Source organism: Salmo trutta, chromosome 1 (genome assembly GCF_901001165.1).
Source record: "Salmo trutta chromosome 1, fSalTru1.1, whole genome shotgun sequence".
In the NCBI taxonomy this organism is placed as follows: Eukaryota; Metazoa; Chordata; class Actinopteri; order Salmoniformes; family Salmonidae; genus Salmo; species Salmo trutta.
Genome location: NC_042957.1, coordinates 49132363 through 49153200, shown reverse-complemented (window position 1 = coordinate 49153200; position 20838 = coordinate 49132363). Strand labels below are relative to the sequence as shown.

The following is a 20838-nucleotide window of genomic DNA, read 5'->3' as shown; positions in this document are numbered from 1 at the left end:
TGGTAGAGGGACCTAGAAAGGATCCCTCTCTCCCCCAGCCTCCTCTCTCAATTCTGGGGAGCGTCTCTCCACCCACCTCCTCCTAGCTCTGGTTCTGAGCTCCACAAGACCAAGTCCCTTGGCTCCCGTTGGTTGCCATATCATCTCTCGGTGCGAGAGATGCGCCCCCAGGCCTGTAGCAATGCAACGCACTGCCTGTGCCTTTAAGAGAGACGGAGAGAGCGAGAGATGGAAAGAGAGAGAGGTGTGCAATGGAGAGAAAACAGGAGAGATCGAGAGAGAAAGAGACAGAGAGAGCACATTAAACTATCATGAGCAACATTTTTGTTCATTCATAGCCGTGTGCTGAGCATCTCTGCACAGGCACACACACTCTCTTCTTAGGCACTTATTGCTATAGTGTACGCCTCTCTCACACACACACACACTCACAGCTATCAGAGCTCGGCTGCTGGATCACAGCCATCTCTTCAGAGGAGGATCCAAGAGAGCAAGAGGAAGACGGAGAGAGAGAGACAAAGGGAAGGAGGACGGAAGAAGGAGAGGAGCGAATAGGAAGAGGGGACGGCACGAGGAAGGAGAGACTAAACGCTGGTGTGAAAAAGAGAACGCGACGGACAGGAGGGAGGAGAAAAAAAGAGGAGGAACAGGAAACGCGATCACTCTCGGCTCCAGCTGTCCGCGTCGCAGCATGGGCAATGCACCATCCCAAGGCATGTCAACGCTACTATCTCCATGTATACATAAGTAGCAGCTCAATTTTATTTTGCAATGTGTTTTATTTTCCAATCTGCTGGCTGTGCTATCAGATTCTCTCCCAGCAGGGAGTGGGGGGTTGGATGTGGGCGCTGGCGATGAGGCATTGCTAGAATGTGATGCTCTGAACAGGTCCAGGCTGAGGAGGGGGACAAGGATGCAGGGTGGCTGGGGAAAGGGAGAGGGGAGGTGGGGTTGTGGATGAGAGAGATGCTGGAGGGATTGGGTGGAGGTTGCAGGAAGCATGCATGTGCGGAAGAGCCGGGAAATGGGAGGGGAGGCTTGTGTAGAGCTGAGGGAATAGACCTGTCATTACTGAGGCAGGAGACGCTGGTGTGTGTGTGTGTGTGTGTGTGTGTGTGTGTGTGTGTGTGTGTGTGTGAGGTGAACAGAAGGTGGAAATACCGGTGTGTGGAGGTGGCGGTGACAACAGCTGCATCTGTCAGCCTCATGGGAAACCTCGGGGAAGTGAAGCGTTCCAAGGATTGTGTGTGTGAGAGAGGGAGAGAGAGAAAGTAAGATGGAAATGAATGGGTGTGTAGAGCACAGTCAATTTGTTTGTGTGTGAGTGTAAAATGGGATGGTGCCGTTAATGGAGGAGTGGGTGGGTTAGCACTGTTTCCTGCTGGTGTGCTTTTGATGTCTGTCTCTGTCTGTCTGTCTGTCTCTCTCTCTCTCTCTCTCTCTCTCTCTCTCTCTCTCTCTCTCTCTCTCTCTCTCTCTCTCTCTCTCTCTCTCTCTCTCTGGATGAAGAACAAAAATGCTCTAGGCATGCCTTAGTCCTAATGATAGGATGGATGGATATGCGTCTTTGATAAGCCAGAGAAGGAGGGAGCTGTAACAGAAACACAGAGGCAGAGAAAAGGAGAATAGGGAGGAATGGCTGACTGCTCAGAGTGGAGGGAGGAATATAGCTTGGGGAATTCTGCTACCTTTCTTTCCCTCCCTCTCTGTTTTTTCCTGTCTCTTCCCCTCTTTTTTCCCTCCCCCTCCACTGCTCTTATTTTCCCATCAACCAGGGACTGTCTGGTTGCTAGAGGGAAAACCAATTGAGAAGAGAAAGATAAGGAGGATGGGAGCGAGAGAATGAAATAAATGACAGAATAAAGGAGAGTTTAGGAGAGATGAGATGGTAGTGTAGGTAACGGTTGAGGGAAGAACAGGCCAGGAGCAGTACAAAGACACAAGGTTGCTAGAGAATATAATGTATTCGGGTATGACGCTACAAGCTTGGCACAACTGTATTTGTGGAGTTTCTCCCATTCTTTTCTGCAGATCCTCTCAAGCTCTGTCAGGTTGGATGTGGGGTGTTGCGGCACAGCTATTTTCAGGTCTCTGTCCCAAAGCTACTCCTGCGTTGTCTTGGTTGTGTGCTTAGGGTTGTTGTCCTGTTGGAAGGTGAACCTTCACCCCAGTCTGAGGTCCTGAGCGCTCTGGAGCAGGTTTTCATCAAGGATCGGTCTGTACTTTTGCTCTGTGCATCTTTCCCTCGATCCTGACTAGTCTCTCAGTCCCTGCCGCTGAAAAACATCCCCACAGCGTGATGCTGCCACCACCATGCTTAACCGTGGAGATGGCGCCAGGTTTCCTCCAGACGTGACAATTGGCTTTCAGACCAAAGAGTTCAATCTTGGTTTCATCAGACAAGAGAACCTTGTTTCTCATGGTCTGAGAGTCTTTAGGTGTCTTTTGGCAAACTCCAAGAGGGCTGTCATGTGCCTTTTACTGAGGAGTGGCTTCCGTCTGGCCACTCTACCATAAAGGCCTGATTGGTGGAGTGCTGCAGAGATGGTTGTCCTTCTGGAATGTTCTCCCATCTTCACAGAGGAACTCTGGAGCTCTGTCAGGGTTCTTGGTCACCTCCCTGACCAAGGCCCTTCTCCCTCGATTACTTAGTTTGGCCGGGTACCCAGCTCTAGGAAGAGTCTTGGTGGTTCCAAACTTTTTCCATTTAAGAATGATGGCCACTGTGTTCTTGGGGACCTTCAATACTGCAGAAATGTTTTGGTACCCTTCCCCAGATCTGTGCCTTGATACAATCCTGTCTCGGAGTTCTACGGACAATTCCTTCGAACTCATGCCTTGGATTTTGCTCTGACATACACTGTCAACTGTGGGACCTTATATAGACAGGTGTTTGCCTTTCCAAATCATGTCCAATCGATTGAATTTGCCACGGGTGGACTCCAATCAAGTTGTAGAAACATCTCAAGGATGATCAATGGAAACAGGATGCACCTGAGCTCAATTTTGAGTGTCATAGCAAAGGATCTGAATGCTTATGTGAATAAGGTATTTGTTTTACATTTTCTGTAAATCTGCAAGAATGTAAAAAAAAAAGTTTTTTCTTTGTCATTATGGGGTATTGTGTGTAGGTTAATGAGGGGAAACAATAATTGAATCCATTTTAGAATAAGGCTGTAACGAAACAAAATGTGGAAAAAGTCAAGGGGTCTGAATACTTTCCAAATGCACTGTAAGTAATAGGAGGTTGTGGATGACGTTGAAGATGGCAGAGTACAGTAGAGGAGAGAGGTGGAGTTGAACGAGATTCTTTTCTCTTCGTGATGATGACTTGGTCCTGACTGAGCTTACACTAGATCCAAAGACAAGTGTGATTCTATTGATGCCGCCATCCAGAGCGCATAACCTGAAATGCCTCAAAGGAAAAGACGCTTTCAAAAAGGGTCAGGAGATGAAAGAAAGAAAGGAACTGCAGTATTCTAAAATGCCTTTGGTCAACGGTCATATCCAGAACAAAATGTGCCGACTCTTGTCTGTCTGTCTCGTCTGTTCGTCCTTGGGGTTTTGTCTGCTGTCTGGTTTTTGGAGGGATTGAAATGGATTAGTAGGCTGGATAGCTGAGCCACTGGCTTCTTTTCCTCCAAACAGACATGAGGGCCTGCGTCCCAGATGCCACTTATTCCCTACCTAGTGCTCTACTTTTGAACATAGCCATATAGCCACCGGTCAAAGTAGTGCACCATGTAGGGAATAGGGTGCCATTTGGGTCACAGCCGAGGTCAAGCCTTGTGCCTGTAGCCCGCTTGCTGTGTGAGGTAACTGAAGGCCCGCAATAAGTAGTCTGAAAATATCACCATGCAGTTTCTAATGATGAAACGGAAGCAAGTCTATCTTAAGCCCTGGACTGAGGTTGACCAGTACACATTACATAAACCATGTTACAGAAACAATTCACTAATACATGAAGTATGCTACCGCCCAGCAGGCTGCCTTGTAGGAGTCTAATTCCCCTACTGACACCTTGGAGCAGAGGGATCCGATCTTGGCCGAGCTTTGTGCTCACACAGCGTTGTATAGTAGGGTTTACGTGGGATTGAGTTCAACGCACATCATGTGTGTGCTAAGTGATTGTCACCAGTGAGCAGAAGTCATTGTCAGAGGGAAGCGGTAGGCGTGCTGCTAGTGAGAGGACGCTGCAATACTGTATGGGAAGGAGATAACACTACTCTGACGGATGGAAACATTCTAATACCACGGCAGGATTGTCGATGTCGGAAGGATAACGAACGCAGCCTACTGTATAAGGGAATGAACGGAAGGAAGTGTGTGCGCGTGCGTGCGGGTGCTCGTGTGTGTGTGCGTCCGTGCGTGTGTTTGTCCGTGTGGGGTTGTGCGTGCGTGTGTACAGCTTCACCCTGCCTTGGCAGAGGGCTAATGCAACAGTATCTCAAGGTAGCTCTTAGACTAGTTAGTTAAAAGGACACTTGAGAAGGCTTGTGTACCTCTGCTCTCTCCTCTATTTATTGTATTGGTCTATACTATACGGTATGTGACTATATTTCATTGTTTTCTTGCCATGCACCTGCTTATTCCCCAGGTCTTTGTTGCACAAAGCACATGACTGCTGCCTGCCGATTGGCTGGTGATGATGCCATGCTTTATGGCAGCATAACTGTTTGGTTTGAGGGCTTTTTGAAAGTAATTGAACCAACTGGGAGTAGCTTTGCATCAATGTAGTGATAGCAAACCAGATAACACATGCATTACAAAGTATGTTCAGAACACAGACAAACAAAGCAATAGGCTACCCTTCAGGACACACAGCTCGTCTACAATCAATTAGGCATGCTGTTGTTCCATGAAGGAGGAGCGGTTCTTACAGTGTCCTTGTCACAGTGTGTGTGTGTGTGTGTGTGTGTGTGTGTGTGTGTGTGTGTGTGTGTGTGTGTGTGTGTGTGTGTGTGTGTGTGTGTGTGTGTGTGTGTGTGTGTGTGTGTGTGTGTGTGTGTGTGTGTCTGAGAGAGAGCATAGCGTACTGGTTTAGAACAGTGTGTGATGGTGCTCATCCTTCTCTGTCCGCATATGGTCCATACAGGTTCTCTCTGCATTCATATGGGCTTCATCACTGTGGGAGAAGATGGATGACCTAGCGCTTCTACAGAGCCAACTTTTACTCTGACATATTGATTGGTGCAGCCTTCCTTCCTTCCATACTCCCTCCCTAGTTTCACAGTTTTTTGTTGTTGTTGAGAAGTCAGGGGTTCTCCCAACCAATCACATGGCCTCCTCCCCTCTCTCTGTGTTTGAGATTGGATCCTTCCAAAAGGAATAGCGCGTATCAGGAATCGGTCACAGTTGTACTACTTAGCTTTGAAGGGCATTAATAATTCAAGGGTTTGAAGATTACATGTGTTTATCAAAAGTCCCTGTTTTCATACTAAGATCAGTACAGGGTAGATTTTTATGTCTGTGTATCGTTATGAATGTCTGAATATTTTATTTTTCGATTTTCCGCAGCAGTTCATTTCGATGTATATATTTTTGTACTACACTAAGCTGTAGGCCTAAGTGTGTTTACAGATCATGAAGAAATATATCCCCATACCAGTCCTGAAATGAGCTTTATTGAAATGAATCATATTTGATGATTTGTTGTTAACCATTTCTAAGTCGTCAAAGCCTATGACTGTTGGAAAAGTAGCATTCATTTATCTAACTGAAGATTTGCATACTTTATTTGCTGAAAATGTCAATCTCAGTCAATCTCTCTCTCTCTCTCTCTCTCACTCACCCTCTCTCTTCTCTACTCGCAACTAGACAGTTGCTATGCTATTTCGCCAGTACAATTTCATCACAAATTATAGTATCTTTAATAGACTGACCGATTGACTTTACTCATGGTGGATACTTAGACGATGAGTCGACATGTTCATCTAGAAATTGGGATTTTTAAGTGTTTTAAATTGAGTGTTTTTTTTATAGTATTCTTTTGTCATTTAAAATAATAAGGTGTGGATCAGCTGTAAAGATTTTATCAATGTAATTGTCTGCATCATTTCCAATCCCCCATATATTTTGGGGGTAATTATATATATCCATAAACATAACCATATATATATACATACATACACACAGTTGAAGTCGGAAGTTTACATACACCTTAGCCAAATACATTTCAACTCATTTTTTCACAATTCCTGACATTTAATCCTAGTAAAAATCCCCTGTCTTAGGTCAGTTAGGATCACCACTTTATTTTAAGAACGTGAAATGTCAGAATAATAGTAGAGAGAATGATTTATTTCAGCTTTTATTTCTTTCATCACATTCCCAGTGGGTCAGAAGTTCACATACACTCAATTAGTACTTGGTAGCATTGCCTTTAAATTAACTTGGGTCAAACGTTTCGGGTAGCTTTCCACAAGCTTCCCACAATAAATTGGGTGAATTTTGGCCCATTCCTCCTGACAGAGCTGGTGTAACTGAGTCAGGTTTGTAGGCCTCCTTGCTCGCACACACTTTTTCAGTTCTGCTCACAGAGGTCAGGGCTTTGTGATGGCCACTCCAATACCTTGACTTTGTTGTCTTTAAGCCGTTTTGCCACAACGCTGGAAGTATGCTTGGGGTCACTGTCCATTCGGAAGACCCATTTGCGACCAAGCTTTAACTTCCTGACTGATGTCTTGAAATGTTGCTTCAATATATCCACATCATTTTCCTTCCTCATGAGCCATCTATTTTGTGAAGTGCACCAGTCCCTCCTGCAGCAAAGCACTTCCACAACATGATGCTGCCACCGACGTGCTTCACGTTTGGGATGGTGTTCTTCGGTTTGCAAGCCTCCCCCTTTTTCCTCCAAACATAACGATGGTCATTATGGCCAAACAGTTCTATTTTTGTTTCATCAGACCAGAGGACATTTCTCCAAAAGTACAATCTTTGTCCCCATGTGCAGTTGCAAACCGTAGACTGGCTTTTTTATGGCGGTTTTGGAGCAGTGGCTTCTTCCTTGCTGAGCGGCCTTTCAGGTTATGTCGATATAGGACTCGTTTCACTGTGGATATAGATACTTTTGTACCCGTTTCCTCCAGCATCTTCACAAGGTCCTTTGCTGTTGTTCTGGGATTGATTTGCACTTTCTGCACCAAAGTACGTTCATCTCTAGGAGACAGAACGCGTCTCCTTCCTGAGCGGTATGACGGCTGGATGGTCCCATGGTGTTTATACTTGCGTACTATTGTTTGTACAGATGAACGTGGTACCTTCAGGCGTTTGGAAATTGCTCCCAGGGATGAACCAGACTTGTGGAGGTCTACAATTTATTTTCAGAGGTCTTGGATCGTTTCTTTTGATTTTCCCATGATGTCAAGCAAAGAGGCACTGAGTTTGAAGGTAAGCCTGGAAATACATCCACAGGTACACCTCCAATTGACTCAAATGATGTCAATTAGCCTATGAGAAGCTTCTAAAGCCATGACATCATTTTCTGGAATTTTCCAAGCTGTTTAAAGGCACAGTCAACTTAATGTATGTAAACTTCTGACCCACTGGAATTGTGATATAGTGAATTATAAGTGAAATAATCTGTCTGCAAACAATTGTTGGAAAAATTACTTGTGTCGTGCACAAAGTAGATGTCCTAACCGACTTGCCAAAACTATAGTTTGTTAGCAAGACATTTGTGGAGCGGTTGAAAAATGAGTTTTAATGACTCCAACCCAAGTGTATGTAAACTTCCCACTTCAACTGTGTGTATATATATATATATATATATATATATATATATATATATATATATATATGCATACATAAACATTCGTACATATACACATACATACACACATATACATACTTTTTTTTTTAATATACCTTTATTATTCCCTGCAAACCCTACCACCCTTCCCCCAATTGGAGTACACTAATAAACAATAGTACTTAGGCTTCTACCTCCAGTTTGTACATCTTATACACATTTTACAGACACAATCTTTCAATAGTTATATTTTGTTTGTTTTTAGTCCTTCCTCTATTTCTGATGTCCATTCAGTTTGATTTCTATTTGGAACTGTAGCTATTTCACAAAATTTCTGAACCTATATACATTTCACAGACCACATATGTTATACATTGGTTATCTTGTTATTAGTCCCACCCTTCAGCTCCATTCAACCCCTCCCATCTCTCTCTTAACGCCATCCATTTTGGATTTCTATTTGCCATATATTTTTCAACTGTGCTGTGATGCTTCACAAAAGTACTGAACCTTTCTATTCTCATAGCTTCTACAGATTGTAAATTAAAGGTAAACATTTTTGCAAAGATAACTATGTAATAAGGGTCGTCTAAAGGAGACCAAATGCGGCGTGTGAAGTGCTCATATTTACTTTTAATGAAAACGCTTTGCAAAAATAACAAAACAACCAACAGTCCCGTCAGGTACAAACAACGAAATGGAAAACAACCACCCACAAAACCCCATCAAAAACAGGCTGCCTAAGTATGGCTTCCAATCAGAGACAAATTTAAAACACCTGCCTCTGATTGAAAACCATACTCGGCCACAACATAGAAAATACAACATAGAACGACAATCTAGACAACCCACATAGATAACAGAAAACCCAAAATACATAGACAAAAACACCCCCCTGTCACACCCTGACCAATCTACTATGGAAAAATGACCTCATACTAAGGTCAGAACGTGACAAACTATTATATTATTGATTGATTGACTATGACTTTTCAAATCACCCAGTATTGCTATCTGCAGCGTTAGTTCTAGGTAAATGTTGCAATTCTTCAGCCATTCCTGGACCTGTGACCAAAAACTAGCTACATATGGACAGTACCATAAATGATCTAATGTCTCTGCCTCTTCACAGCAAAATCTGCAGAGCTGGGAAGATTATATCCCCATATATATAACATTATATTGGTTGAAAGAATAATAATTTAAATTGAAAAATTTGTTTTGAAGTTTTGAATCCGGCATTGTTTCGCGTGTCAATTCATAAACCATATGCCATGGAATGGGTACATCGGAAATCTCTTCCCAACTATTTTGCAATTTATACGGCACAGCTGTAAATTTTTAGGTCCTTAAATGAAATTGGTATATGTTTTTATTTATCCCAATTTTCCTTAACCATTTATGGTCTTTAATGCAGGGCCGACAGACAAGTTAATAGAAAAGAAAAAATTGACCGTAAGTTATCTTTAAAAGAGTGGAGGCTGCTGAGGGGAGGACGGCTCATAATAATGGCCGGAATGGAGTCAATGAAATGGTATCAAACACCTGGTTTTCATGTGTTTTGATACCATTCCATTTTCAGGCATTGCACTCCATTCCAGCCATTGTTATGAGCCGTCCTCCCCTCAGCAGCCTCCACTGCTTTAAATATATTTGTTTCTGTGAAATGTATTGAAAGTTCCCAGAATTTTGCAACCCTAGTCAAAATACTGCTGGCCCTCCTCTACTCCTCTGTTGTTAGATTGTGAGTCTAACCAGCCCAAACAAATCTACCCAGCCATTAACAATCTTGATAATTGGCCTTCAATATAACACAAAGTTATTTATCTTTATCTTTATTGGGATCCCCATTAGCTGACGCTATGACGACAGCTAATCTTCCTGGGCTCCATGAACACAACAAAACATAATTTACAATTTACATAGAAAAACTGTACCACAATTGACGGTAGTAGACAATACAAACACTTGACATGTAGACATTACAGACATCAGTGTTCGATTGGTCTGGTCAGGGTAGTTTGTTCAATTGCAGTTATGAAGTTATCATAGGTCTAGTAGTTTAGGGTAGTTGATAAACTACCTCAGGGCATTCTGCTGATTTACGCCTTTTGATTCATTCACTCATCCTCTCCCCACATCTCCATCTTATTGCCTGAGACAAAACATATTTTAGTAGTAGTCTAGTCAGTCTCTGAGTTACAGAAGGGTCAGATGTGCCCAATCCTGTCTGCTCTCTACTGCCGTCAGCATGGTGATTGGCTGCTCCGTCGCCACGGAGACGGTGTGGTGTGTGTAAGCGGTGGAGACATGACTGAGGTGTTCTCTGTTGGGTGCTTTAAATTTACGCTGTTGCTTTCCAATTTCTTTCCAAGTGTTGTAAGATTCTGCTGGTTTCTCCTTAAATGACTGTTTTTGTTCAACAGTCTGAGGGGTAAAGTACCTCGCTCACGGCTGGAGACACTAATACTAATACCAGCAATCTTCCAGACACCTTTTTACCTTTCCCATGGTTTAGTTTGTGCCAGAATTTGATCGTATGTTTCCGTGAGGAAGAATCGAGCTTGAGCTCCAGGTTGAATGGACATATCAGACACATACGAATATATATCATATTTTATGTTTGTGTCATCCTGCTTAGTGAAAGAGATAGCGTACTGGTGAGTAGAGTAAGAATTACTAGCATCGTTGTGATTGGAGTAGAATCCAACCCACGAGGAATAGAAATCAGTCTTCCAATCGGTGAAGGTCTTACTGATGAACAGGCGAGCGCAAGCATAGCCGTCTTTAGTGTAGAGCTGCAGACTGGCGTCATACCCCTCTATGCCAACAGGAAGCTTCCTGTCTGCGTCATCATACTTAGGTCCGCTCATGAAGACATCTGACCCGTCCTTGGAGATTAGCTTGACCTGTAGGCCGTGGTTAAGGTATTGGTTGGTGTCATAGGTTCCGTAGCTGCGCTTGTCAAGAGTGAGAGATTCAAGATTATTTTTACCGTTATTAAAGAGGGCCAGCATTACCCCCTCATCCAGCAGGCTGTCAGGGACATTAGCCCATCCAAGCCGGGCATACCCACTTTCTGTGGATTTCACCTGGAGCACAACAGCATAGCACTCTGTGTGGTGGTCATTCACCACTGCCCCTTTCATTATAGCAGTGGACTCATTCAGAGTCATTCTGCCTGCGTCTTCAACCATGTGTGGGCTATCAGTGGCGAAGCAGTTCTGGGTGAAGGATGTGGAGTCTACGTCATAGTCGGCAGCGTACAGAAACGCGTGCACACTGTCCACCCTGTTATTGCTGAGGGTCCTGATCTCCCGCAGGAGGGCGGGGCTGATTTGGTAGGTGTTACTGGGGTCATACTCACTGCTTCCTTGATAGTGCTGTGTTATGTAGACTGCCTCTAACAGTGGACTGTTGGGGCTTGTTCTGACAACTATCCTGTCCATGTTCCTCTCTAAGTTTCCTGGGGCAAGGTAATAGCTATGAGTGACATAAGGAGAGAGTGGGTATGCTGTTCGTGTGTTGATATTCCCGACTGTGTAGTAACCCTGATTGTTCTGATCTTGCAGTGGTGGAAAAATGTGTTCATTGTTATAAAAGTAATGGAAGCCAAAATCTCCCCTTTCTGGCAAGAACGTTGGTATGAGTGCATCGTTGTTATCAACGTATAGGCCGCCAGAGACAAAGTGTAGCAGCATTAGGCCATGACGAGGGAATCTGTGGCCAAACGCGATGTCTCTGAGGTCTTTTATTGAGTTAAGGACAGGTATGTCTGCAGACGTTAAGGCCAGTGGTAGCAACAAGAAGAAGATGCAAAGCAAGGCTTTTCTCTCCATGGTAATCCTGTGGGAGAGAGAGACAGACAGTATGATGGCAGCAGTACCTCAAGTCTTGAAAATGGATGGATTGATTGCATTTAGAATTGATTGATTACAACGGTCGAAGGTGCATAAAGATGGAGGAATTCAGATATGACGTTTTTAGCACCACTCACAGACCCACAAACTACTGCGCGCGAAATGGTTCAATGTGTCAATAAATCTACTTTTCCCATTTTTTCAAACTGCCGCCATCTTGGATCTAGAATTAGGATCATGTATACTGTGCTAATGCTGATACCAAAAAATAGTAACGCAGAGCAATTTATGGCAAATTTAGCAAATTAGGGTTTTGTGGTAAGTACATGGGAGTCGCCATCTTTGTTCACTAGTGATGGGGGAAAAAAATCTATAAACGTACATATCACAATAATATTTTGGGACAATATTATATCGATATACACTACCATTCAAAAGTTTGGGGTCACTTAGAAATGTCCTTATTTTTGAAAGAAAAACACATTCATTTGCCATTAAAATAACATCAAATTGATCAGAAATACCGTGTAGACATTGTTAATGTTGTAAATTATCATTGTAGCTGGAAACTGCTGATTTTTTATGGAATATCTACGTTGGCGTTGTGGCGTACAGCAGGTCAGCCACCAGGGGGAGACTCGTCGAGGCCTGGTGACAGACGGAGTATACATCACGAGGCGATGGCTCCATCTGCTGGACGTGCCAGGTCTCGATGGGCTCTCAGACCATGACTAATTGGGGCTGATTGGGGTGTTGGTGAGTAATCAAGGGCTGATTGCTCACCAGCTGTACAAACCCCATAAAGCTGCCAGAAGGGCAGCACACAGGGAAGGACTGGGGGAAGTAAGTTGACTTCTGTGTAGTTGGAGATGGTGCCCAAGCAAAGATGAGGGAGTATGTGTGCCTGACAGGAATAGCACTGTAAGACCCGGAGCCCAGATACGCTATCCCGGAGAGGGTCTCATAGGGGAGACCTATCCTTTTCTTTTGATTTATTATTTAATAAACACCCTTGAAACAGAGCTAATCATACTCTGTCCGTGTCTGATCTGTGTAAACGTCTTGACCAAACTCCCTGGTCTGCCACAGCGTACAGAGGCCCATTATCAGCAACCATCACTGCCGTGTTCCAATGGCACGTTGTCTTAGCTAATCCAAGTTTATCATTTTAAAATGCTAATTGATCATTAGAAAACCCTTTTGCAATTATGTTAGCACAGCTGAAAACTGTTGTTTTGATTAAAGAAGCAATAAAACTGGCCTTCTTTAGACTAGTTGAGTATCTGGAGCATCAGCATTTGTGGGTTTGATTACTGGCTCAAAATGGCCAGAAACAAAGACCTTTCTTCTGAAACTTGTCAGTCTATTCTTGTTCTGAGAAATTAAGACTATTCCATGTGAGAAATTGCCAAGAAACTGAAGATCTCGAACAACGCTGTGTACTACTCCCTTCACAGAACAGTGCAAACTGGCTCTAACCAGAATAGAAAAAGGAGTGGGAGGCCCCGGTGCACAACTGAGCAAAAGGACAAGTACATTAAAGTGTCTAGTTTGAGAAACAGACACCTCACAAGTCCTCAACTGGCAGCTTCATTAAATAGTACCCGCAAAAAAACAGTCTCAACGTCAACAGTGAAGAGGCGACTCCGGGATGCTGGCCTTCTAGGCAGAGTTGCAAAGAAAAAGCCTTATCTCAGACTGGCCAATAAAAAGAAAAGATTAAGATGGGCAAAAGAACACAGACACTGGACAGAGAAGCTCTGCCTAGAAGGATAAACTTGGATTAGCTAACACAACGTGCCATTGGAACACAGGTGGTTGCTGGTAATGGGCCTCTGTACACCTATGTAGATATTCCATAAAAAAATTGCCGTTTCCAGCTACAGTAGTCATTTACAACATTAATAATGTCTACACTGTATTTCTGATCAATTTTATGTTATTTTAATGGACAAATAAATGTGCTTTTCTTTCAAAAACAAGGACATTTCTAAGTGACCCCAAACTTTTGAACGGTAGTGTGTGTGTATGTATGTATGTATGTATGTATGTATGTATGTATGTATGTATGTATGTATGTATGTATGTATGTATGTATGTATGTATGTATGTATGTATGTATGTATGTATGTATATATATTTTTGGAAACTATTTTTGTAAAATATTTAACAGTGTTTATGATCTTAGATCTGTTGTATCTGATTACAATGAGATGTTCCCTTTTCTGTTAAATTCTTGCTTGTATTATGCGTGCGGTTAGGAATTGTACTGCAAATTCCTAACAGCGATTGAGCACTTTGAATCTTAATTCAGAGAAGATATTTAACCTACAGTAGCAAAAATATATAATTTATATATTTTTGCTACTGTAGGTTAAATATCTTCTCTGAATTAAGATTCAAAGTGCTCAATCGCTGTTAGGAATTTGCAGTACAATTCCTAACCGCACGCATAATACAAGCAAGAATTTAACAGAAAAGGGAACATCTCATTGTAATCAGATACAACAGATCTAAGATCATAAACACTGTTAAATAGTTTACAATTCCTAACTGCACACAAATAGTAAGAGAGTTTAAGAGAAATAGTATCTATGCGTTAGTAAATGATCTTCTCTTACCGTGTTCCTGGTGAACCGTCCTCTGATCTGGTGAACCGTCCTCTGATCTGGTGAACCGTCCTCTGATCTGGTGAACCGTCCTCTGATCTGGTGAACACAACCACCTCACCTCCTTTTATAGCCCAGCAGAAGACTGACGTCTCAAGAAAAGGAAATGAGTCACACATTCACCCACTAACCTGGCAGACCGCTCAGGTGTGTGTTTGTGTATGCCGCCAAGTTATAATATGCTGCTAGCAGGTTCACCTTTTTACACTTGAGCAGAGTGTTAAAAATGTTGCGCAGAGTGGTCATGAGACTCACTATTTCACTTTCAAATGTATGCTAAGCAAAAACCATTGATTGCCAAGTTAAACAAACCATACTTCTTCATATATGTAGAAGTCTACTTTTAACAATTGCCACTGAAAATTTCACTAAAACACATTTAGTAGATGAACAGAGCAGATGCAATGGTTGGTGACAGAATGACAGTAAAATCTCCCTCCGTTTTTAATGTGACCACGTTTTCCCAAAATTCTGTTAAATATCTACTCTGAATTAAGATTCAAAGATGTCTGTCAGCTATGATACAAAAAATCTGTTTTGGTTATTGAACTACAGTAAGTTTAGTGGATCAACACCCGGCAACAGATTGACGGTAACAGCATGACATTGTGAGTCATTGATCTGTACTATCCAGAAATGCATAATTATTAATGTCATTATCTTCATGGTGATGTATCCTAAATAGGTACATGAAGGTAGAAACATTTAATATTGTTCTTTGCGTGTTTGGGTATTATTCTACACATTGGCTATTATTCCCCAAACAAGACCACATTTTGTTGGTCCAGACCGAAACAAATCTGTACCAATCAAAGTTTTGACATCCCAGTACAGCACAGTAGATCATTGTAGAGTACAGTACAGTACAGTACAGTACAGTAAAGCACAGTAGATCATTGTAGAGTACCGTACAGTACAGTAAAGCACAGTAGATCATTGTAGAGTACAGTACAGTACAGTAAAGCACAGTAGAGTATAGTTCAGTACAGTAGAGTAGACTGCAGTACAGAAGAGTAGAGTACAGTAGAGTATAGTACAGCAAGGTAAAGAAAAGTACAGTAGAATACAGTATAGTCCGATAAAATAGAGTATATTACATTATATTGTACTTTACTCATGTGTTAACCTACGGTACTGAACTTTACTCTACTGTTCTGAACTATACTCTACTTTAATTTACTGTATTGTACTCTAAGGTACTGTGCTGTAGTGTTCTCTACAGCAACTGTGGTTTGTGACTACTAGGATTTCTCATTGTGGCCAATTTAATGGAAGTCATTCTGTTACAGATTTTTCAGTCACTCTGTTACTCAGCTGCATGTGTAAAGGGGTCAGAGAGAGTTGAGAGAGAGTTAAGATGAATAACTAATGAACTTAGTTGCCATATTCCAACAGAATCAGTCAAAGGGACACTGAAACACATTGAGACATTATTTTACTGCAATAGAGGAGACGTTAACCTTTCTAACGATACCCTTTTTATGTCTCAACTCCTCAAATTGTGCGCAAAGCAGACTACTAAAACAGGAGTATAAATAAACACTGATTCTGGGCTAGTCTGTGTTTTATAAATGATCAATTAGCATAAAACACAGTTCTACAAGGAATTGGCAACACGTTCTCATTCTGAGAAATAAGGTAGACCACTTTATTTCAATATCTGAACAAGGTGGACAGGCTGGCATGCTGTTCAAACAGTTGGAGACAGACAGAAGGGTGTGTTCTTCCTGGTTAGCTAGCAAAAAGGTCCAAGTTGGCTAAACTCGAAATAAGATTAGCTGGCTACTCAACTAGCACGTAGGCTTGTGCTTGAGCGATTGTTTACGAGACATGTGTATATTTTCTATAATGCCTGCTACAAGAAGTTAGAATAACTAAGTGAATGTGCATTATGCATGGTTCTGGTTATAGTTGTAACAAAAATGGCATTTTCATAGACAGACTTGAAAGCCAGATCAGTGATTATTGGAAATTCACTGGAACTGCTTATGATGCAACACTAACAATGAAAACTATTCCAACCTACTGCCTTCAAACCGATGCAGCTAATTTCACAACACCATGATTGTGACAGCTTCCCACATTGAGCTTGAAGCAATATCTGTCTGGAATGTGGCTGGCACAAGGCTATTGGGTAACTTGTAGAAGATAAATACTTTATTTTCCATTTTCTATGCGAAGAACAGAAATGTGATTTTGCTTTCAACCCAACTCCATTGGAGGACAGTGGAAGTTGATAAAACATCTTTTTCATTTATTTTTATTAAAGCCAACGTCTTTCGGCCCTTAGCGTTCGCCAACCCCATTGAGACGCAAAACCCAACTTTACTCCCCCCTTTCTTTTTCTCTTCAATCACCTAGCTGTCATCCTTGCTGTTTGAGACTGAAATCGAAGCACACTCTGCTTGTAATGCATTCACTTTAGAAATATGTCCAACATAGCGTTTCATATGAATGCATCTTTGCTTGTTCCTCAGCATGGGGCAGGGTGGGGTAACCTCGGAGGTGGTTAGCTGGGGTTAGTGCAGCCTTGTGCTCAGCCATGTTTGGTTGTGTGTTCTCTTCACCTCTGGTAATTGGTTAGAACGTTAACGAATTCATTTGATTAATTCAAATGTATTTTTTAGCGCGATATTCCAAATGCCTGTATCAAAAGAATCAAGGATTTTTTCTTTGTTTTTATGAGCGTTTAGGTCTTCTTGTTTTGTGCTAAACGCTGACATTGACCGTAAACAGAGATTTATCCGTTTGCAAAAATTGTCAGGCAGCATCATCAAGGATCTCTGCTCTACCTTCCACATTTCAATAATCCCTACATCTCTATCCCCTGCGGTTTACTACCACATTCTTAGATAAAAGGGTTCCAAAAGGGTTACTGGGCTGTCCCCATAAGAGAACCCTTTTTAGTTTCAGGTAGAATCCTTTTGGGTTCGATGTAGAACCATCTGTGGAAAGGGATCTTTATATAACCCGAAAGGGGTCTACTTAGAACCAAAAGGTTCTACCTGAAATAAGTTAACGAATTAATTAGATTTAATTCAAATGTATTTTTTAGCGCAATATTCCGAATGCCTGTATCAAAAGAATCAAGAATTTTTTTCTTTGTTTTTATGAGCGTTTAGATCTTCTTGTTTTCATGTTGTCTTTTTGGTCTTGGCTCCTTCACTCCCTTTGTGCTGTAAAGCACCTTCTTTCCATTAAAGCACAGACACTAAGCCCCTCCCCCTGCCACTCACAACAACAAAGATGAGAGATCACTTCTTCCTCTCTGATAAGCGGTTTCAACTCGCTATTTGCATTTTGAGGTTTGGTCCAACAGAATCAGTCAAAGGGACACTGAAACACATTGAGACATTATTTTACTGTAATAGAGGAGAAGTTAACCTTTCTAACGATAACCTTTTTATGTCTCAACTCCTCAAATTGTGCGCAAAGCAGACTACTAAAACAGGAGTATAAATGAACACTGATTCTGGTCTAGTCTGTGTTTTATAAATGATCAATTAGCATAAAACTGTAACGGGTTGGTAGTCGTGGTGAAGGAATGAGGCACAGGAAGCAGCGAGCACAGGGTAGTGGCGTATTCAATGTACACTCACACATAAAACAAATATTCCCAAAACACAGGGGAGAAAACACACACGGCGTAAACCAGCGCCGACACGAACATGAGCCGTCAGTACCGAAATAATCCCGCACAACACGGAAGCGGACCAGCTAAAATAAATAGCCCCGCTAATTACCCAAACTAAACACAGGTGCACAAAACACCAAAAAAGGGAAAACCAAAAGGGAATCAGTGGTAGCTAATAGGCCGGTGACGACGACCGCCGAGCACCACCCGAGCAGCAGGGGGCGCCACCGTCGGTGGGAATCGTGACAAAAACACAGTTCTACAACGAATTGACAACATGTTCTCATTCTGAGAAATAAGGTAGACCACTTTATTTCAATATCTGAACAAGGTGGACAGGCTGGCATGCTGTTCAAACAGTTGGAGACAGACAGAAGGGTGTGTTCTTCCTGGTTAGCTAGCAAAAAGGTCCAAGTTGGCTAAACTTGAAATAAGAAGATTAGCTGGCTACTCAACTAGCACGTAGGCATGTGCTTGAGCGATTGTTTACGAGACGTGTATATTTTCTATAATGCCTGCTACAAGAAGTTAGTTATTCTAAGTGAATGTGCATTATGCATGGTTCTGGTTATATTTGTAACAAAAATGGCATTTTCATAGACAGACTTGAAAGCCAGATCAGTGATTATTGGAAATTCACTGGAACTGCTTATGATGCAACACTAACAATGAAAACTGTTCCAACTTACCGCCTTCAAACCGATGCAGCTAATTTCACAACACCATGATTGTGATAGCTTCCCACATTGAGCATGAAGCAATAGCACAAACAGGTCCGTCTGGAATGTGGCTGGCACAAGGCTATTGGGTAACTTGTAGAAGATAAATACTTTATTTTCCATTTTCTTTGCGAAGAACAGAAATGTGATTTTGCTTTCAACCCAACTCCATTGGAGGACAGTGGAAGTTGATAAAACATCTTCTTCATTTATTTTTATTAAAGCCAACGTCTTTCGGCCCTTAGCGTTCGCCAACCCCATTGAGACGCAAAACCCAACTTTACTCCCCCCTTTCTTTTTCTCTTCAATCACCTAGCTGTCATCCTTGCTGTTTGAGACTGAAATCGAAGCACACTCTGCTTGTAATGCATTCACTTTAGAAATATGTCCAACATAGCGTTTCATATGAATGCATCTTTGCTTGTTCCTCAGCATGGGGCAGGGTGGGGTAACCTCGGAGGTGGTTAGCTGGGGTTAGTGCAGCCTTGTGCTCAGCCATGTTTGGTTGTGTGTTCTCTTCACCTCTGGTAGGTAATTGGTTAGAACGTTAACGAATTAATTTGATTAATTCAAATGTATTTTTTAGCGCGATATTCCAAATGCCTGTATCAAAAGAATCAAGGATTTTTTTCTTTGTTTTTATGAGCGTTTAGGTCTTCTTGTTTTGTGCTAAACGCTGACATTGACCGTAAACAGAGATTTATCTGTTTGCAAAAATTGTCAGGCAGCATCATCAAGGATCTCTGCTCTACCTTCCACATTTCAATAATCCCTACATCTCTATCCCCTGCGGTTTACTACCACATTCTTAGATAAAAGGGTTCCAAAAGGGTTACTGGGCTGTCCCCATAAGAGAACCCTTTTTAGTTTCAGGTAGAATCCTTTTGGGTTCGATGTAGAACCATCTGTGGAAAGGGATCTTTATATAACCCGAAAGGGGTCTACTTAGAACCAAAAGGTTCTACCTGGAATACGTTAACGAATTAATTAGATTTAATTCAAATGTATTTTTTAGCGCGATATTCCAAATGCCTGTATCAAAAGAATCAAGGATTTTTTCTTTGTTTTTATGAGCGTTTAGGTCTTCTTGTTTTCATGTTGTCTTTTTGGTCTTGGCTCCTTCACTCCCTTTGTGCTGTAAAGCACCTTCTTCCCATTAAAGCACAGACACTAAGCCCCTCCCCCTGCCACTCACAACAACAAAGATGAGAGATCACTTCTTCCTCTCTGATAAGCGGTTTCAACTCGCTATTTGCATTTTGAGGTTTGGTCCAACAGAATCAGTCAAAGGGACACTGAAACACATTGAGACATTATTTTACTGTAATAGAGGAGAAGTTAACCTTTCTAACGATACCCTTTTTATGTCTCAACTCCTCAAATTGTGCACAAAGCAGACTACTAAAACAGGAGTATAAATGAACACTGATTCTGGTCTAGTCTGTGTTTTATAAATGATCAATTAGCATAAAACACAGTTCTGCAAGGAATTAGCAACACGTTCTCATTCTGAGAAATAAGGTAGACCACTTTATTTAAACATCTGAACAAGGTGGACAGGCTGGCATGCTGTTCAAACAGTTGGAGACAGACAGAAGGGTGTGTTCTTCCTGGTTAGCTAGCAAAAAGGTCCAAGTTGGCTAAACTTGAAATAAGAAGATTAGCTGGCTACTCAACTAGCACGTAGGCATGTGCTTGAGCGATTGTTTACGAGACGTGTATATTTTCTATAATGCCTGCTACAAGAAGTTAGTTATTCTAAGTGAATGTGCATTATGCATGGTTCTGGTTATATTTGTAACAAAAATGGCATTTTCATAGACAGACTTGAAAGCCAGATCAGTGATTATTGGAAATTCACTGGAACTGCTTATGATGCAACACTAACAATGAAAACTGTTCCAACTTACCGCCTTCAAACCGATGCAGCTAATTTCACAACACCATGATTGTGACAGCTTCCCTGTCACGGTTGTCGTCGGTGAAGGAGGACCAATACGCAGCAGGTATGTGTATGCTCATCTTGTTAATTTATTACTTCAAAAAATGAACGTACAAAAAGAACAAAAACACGAGAACGAACGACAACAAACAGTCTGGCAAAGCCTAAGCTCAACACAGAACAATCACCCACAAATAACAACCACAAACACACCCTAATATATGGGACTCTCAATCAAAGGCAGATAGACAACACCTGCCT

The 20838-nt window shown here is 41.9% G+C and overlaps 1 protein-coding gene across 2 annotated transcripts in view; it reads left to right on the top strand.

Annotated features, from left to right (window-relative positions):
* The first annotated feature begins 303 nt into the window (after positions 1-303).
* The window catches only part of srcin1a (SRC kinase signaling inhibitor 1a), a 166478-nt gene continuing 145943 nt past the window's right edge, over positions 304-20838 (top strand). For both annotated transcript variants that reach the window (XM_029759995.1, XM_029760004.1), the window contains exon 1: positions 304-713. In XM_029759995.1, the coding sequence (XP_029615855.1) occupies positions 692-713 (22 nt within the window). In that variant the 5' untranslated portion in view covers positions 304-691. The remainder of the gene's footprint in view (positions 714-20838) is intronic.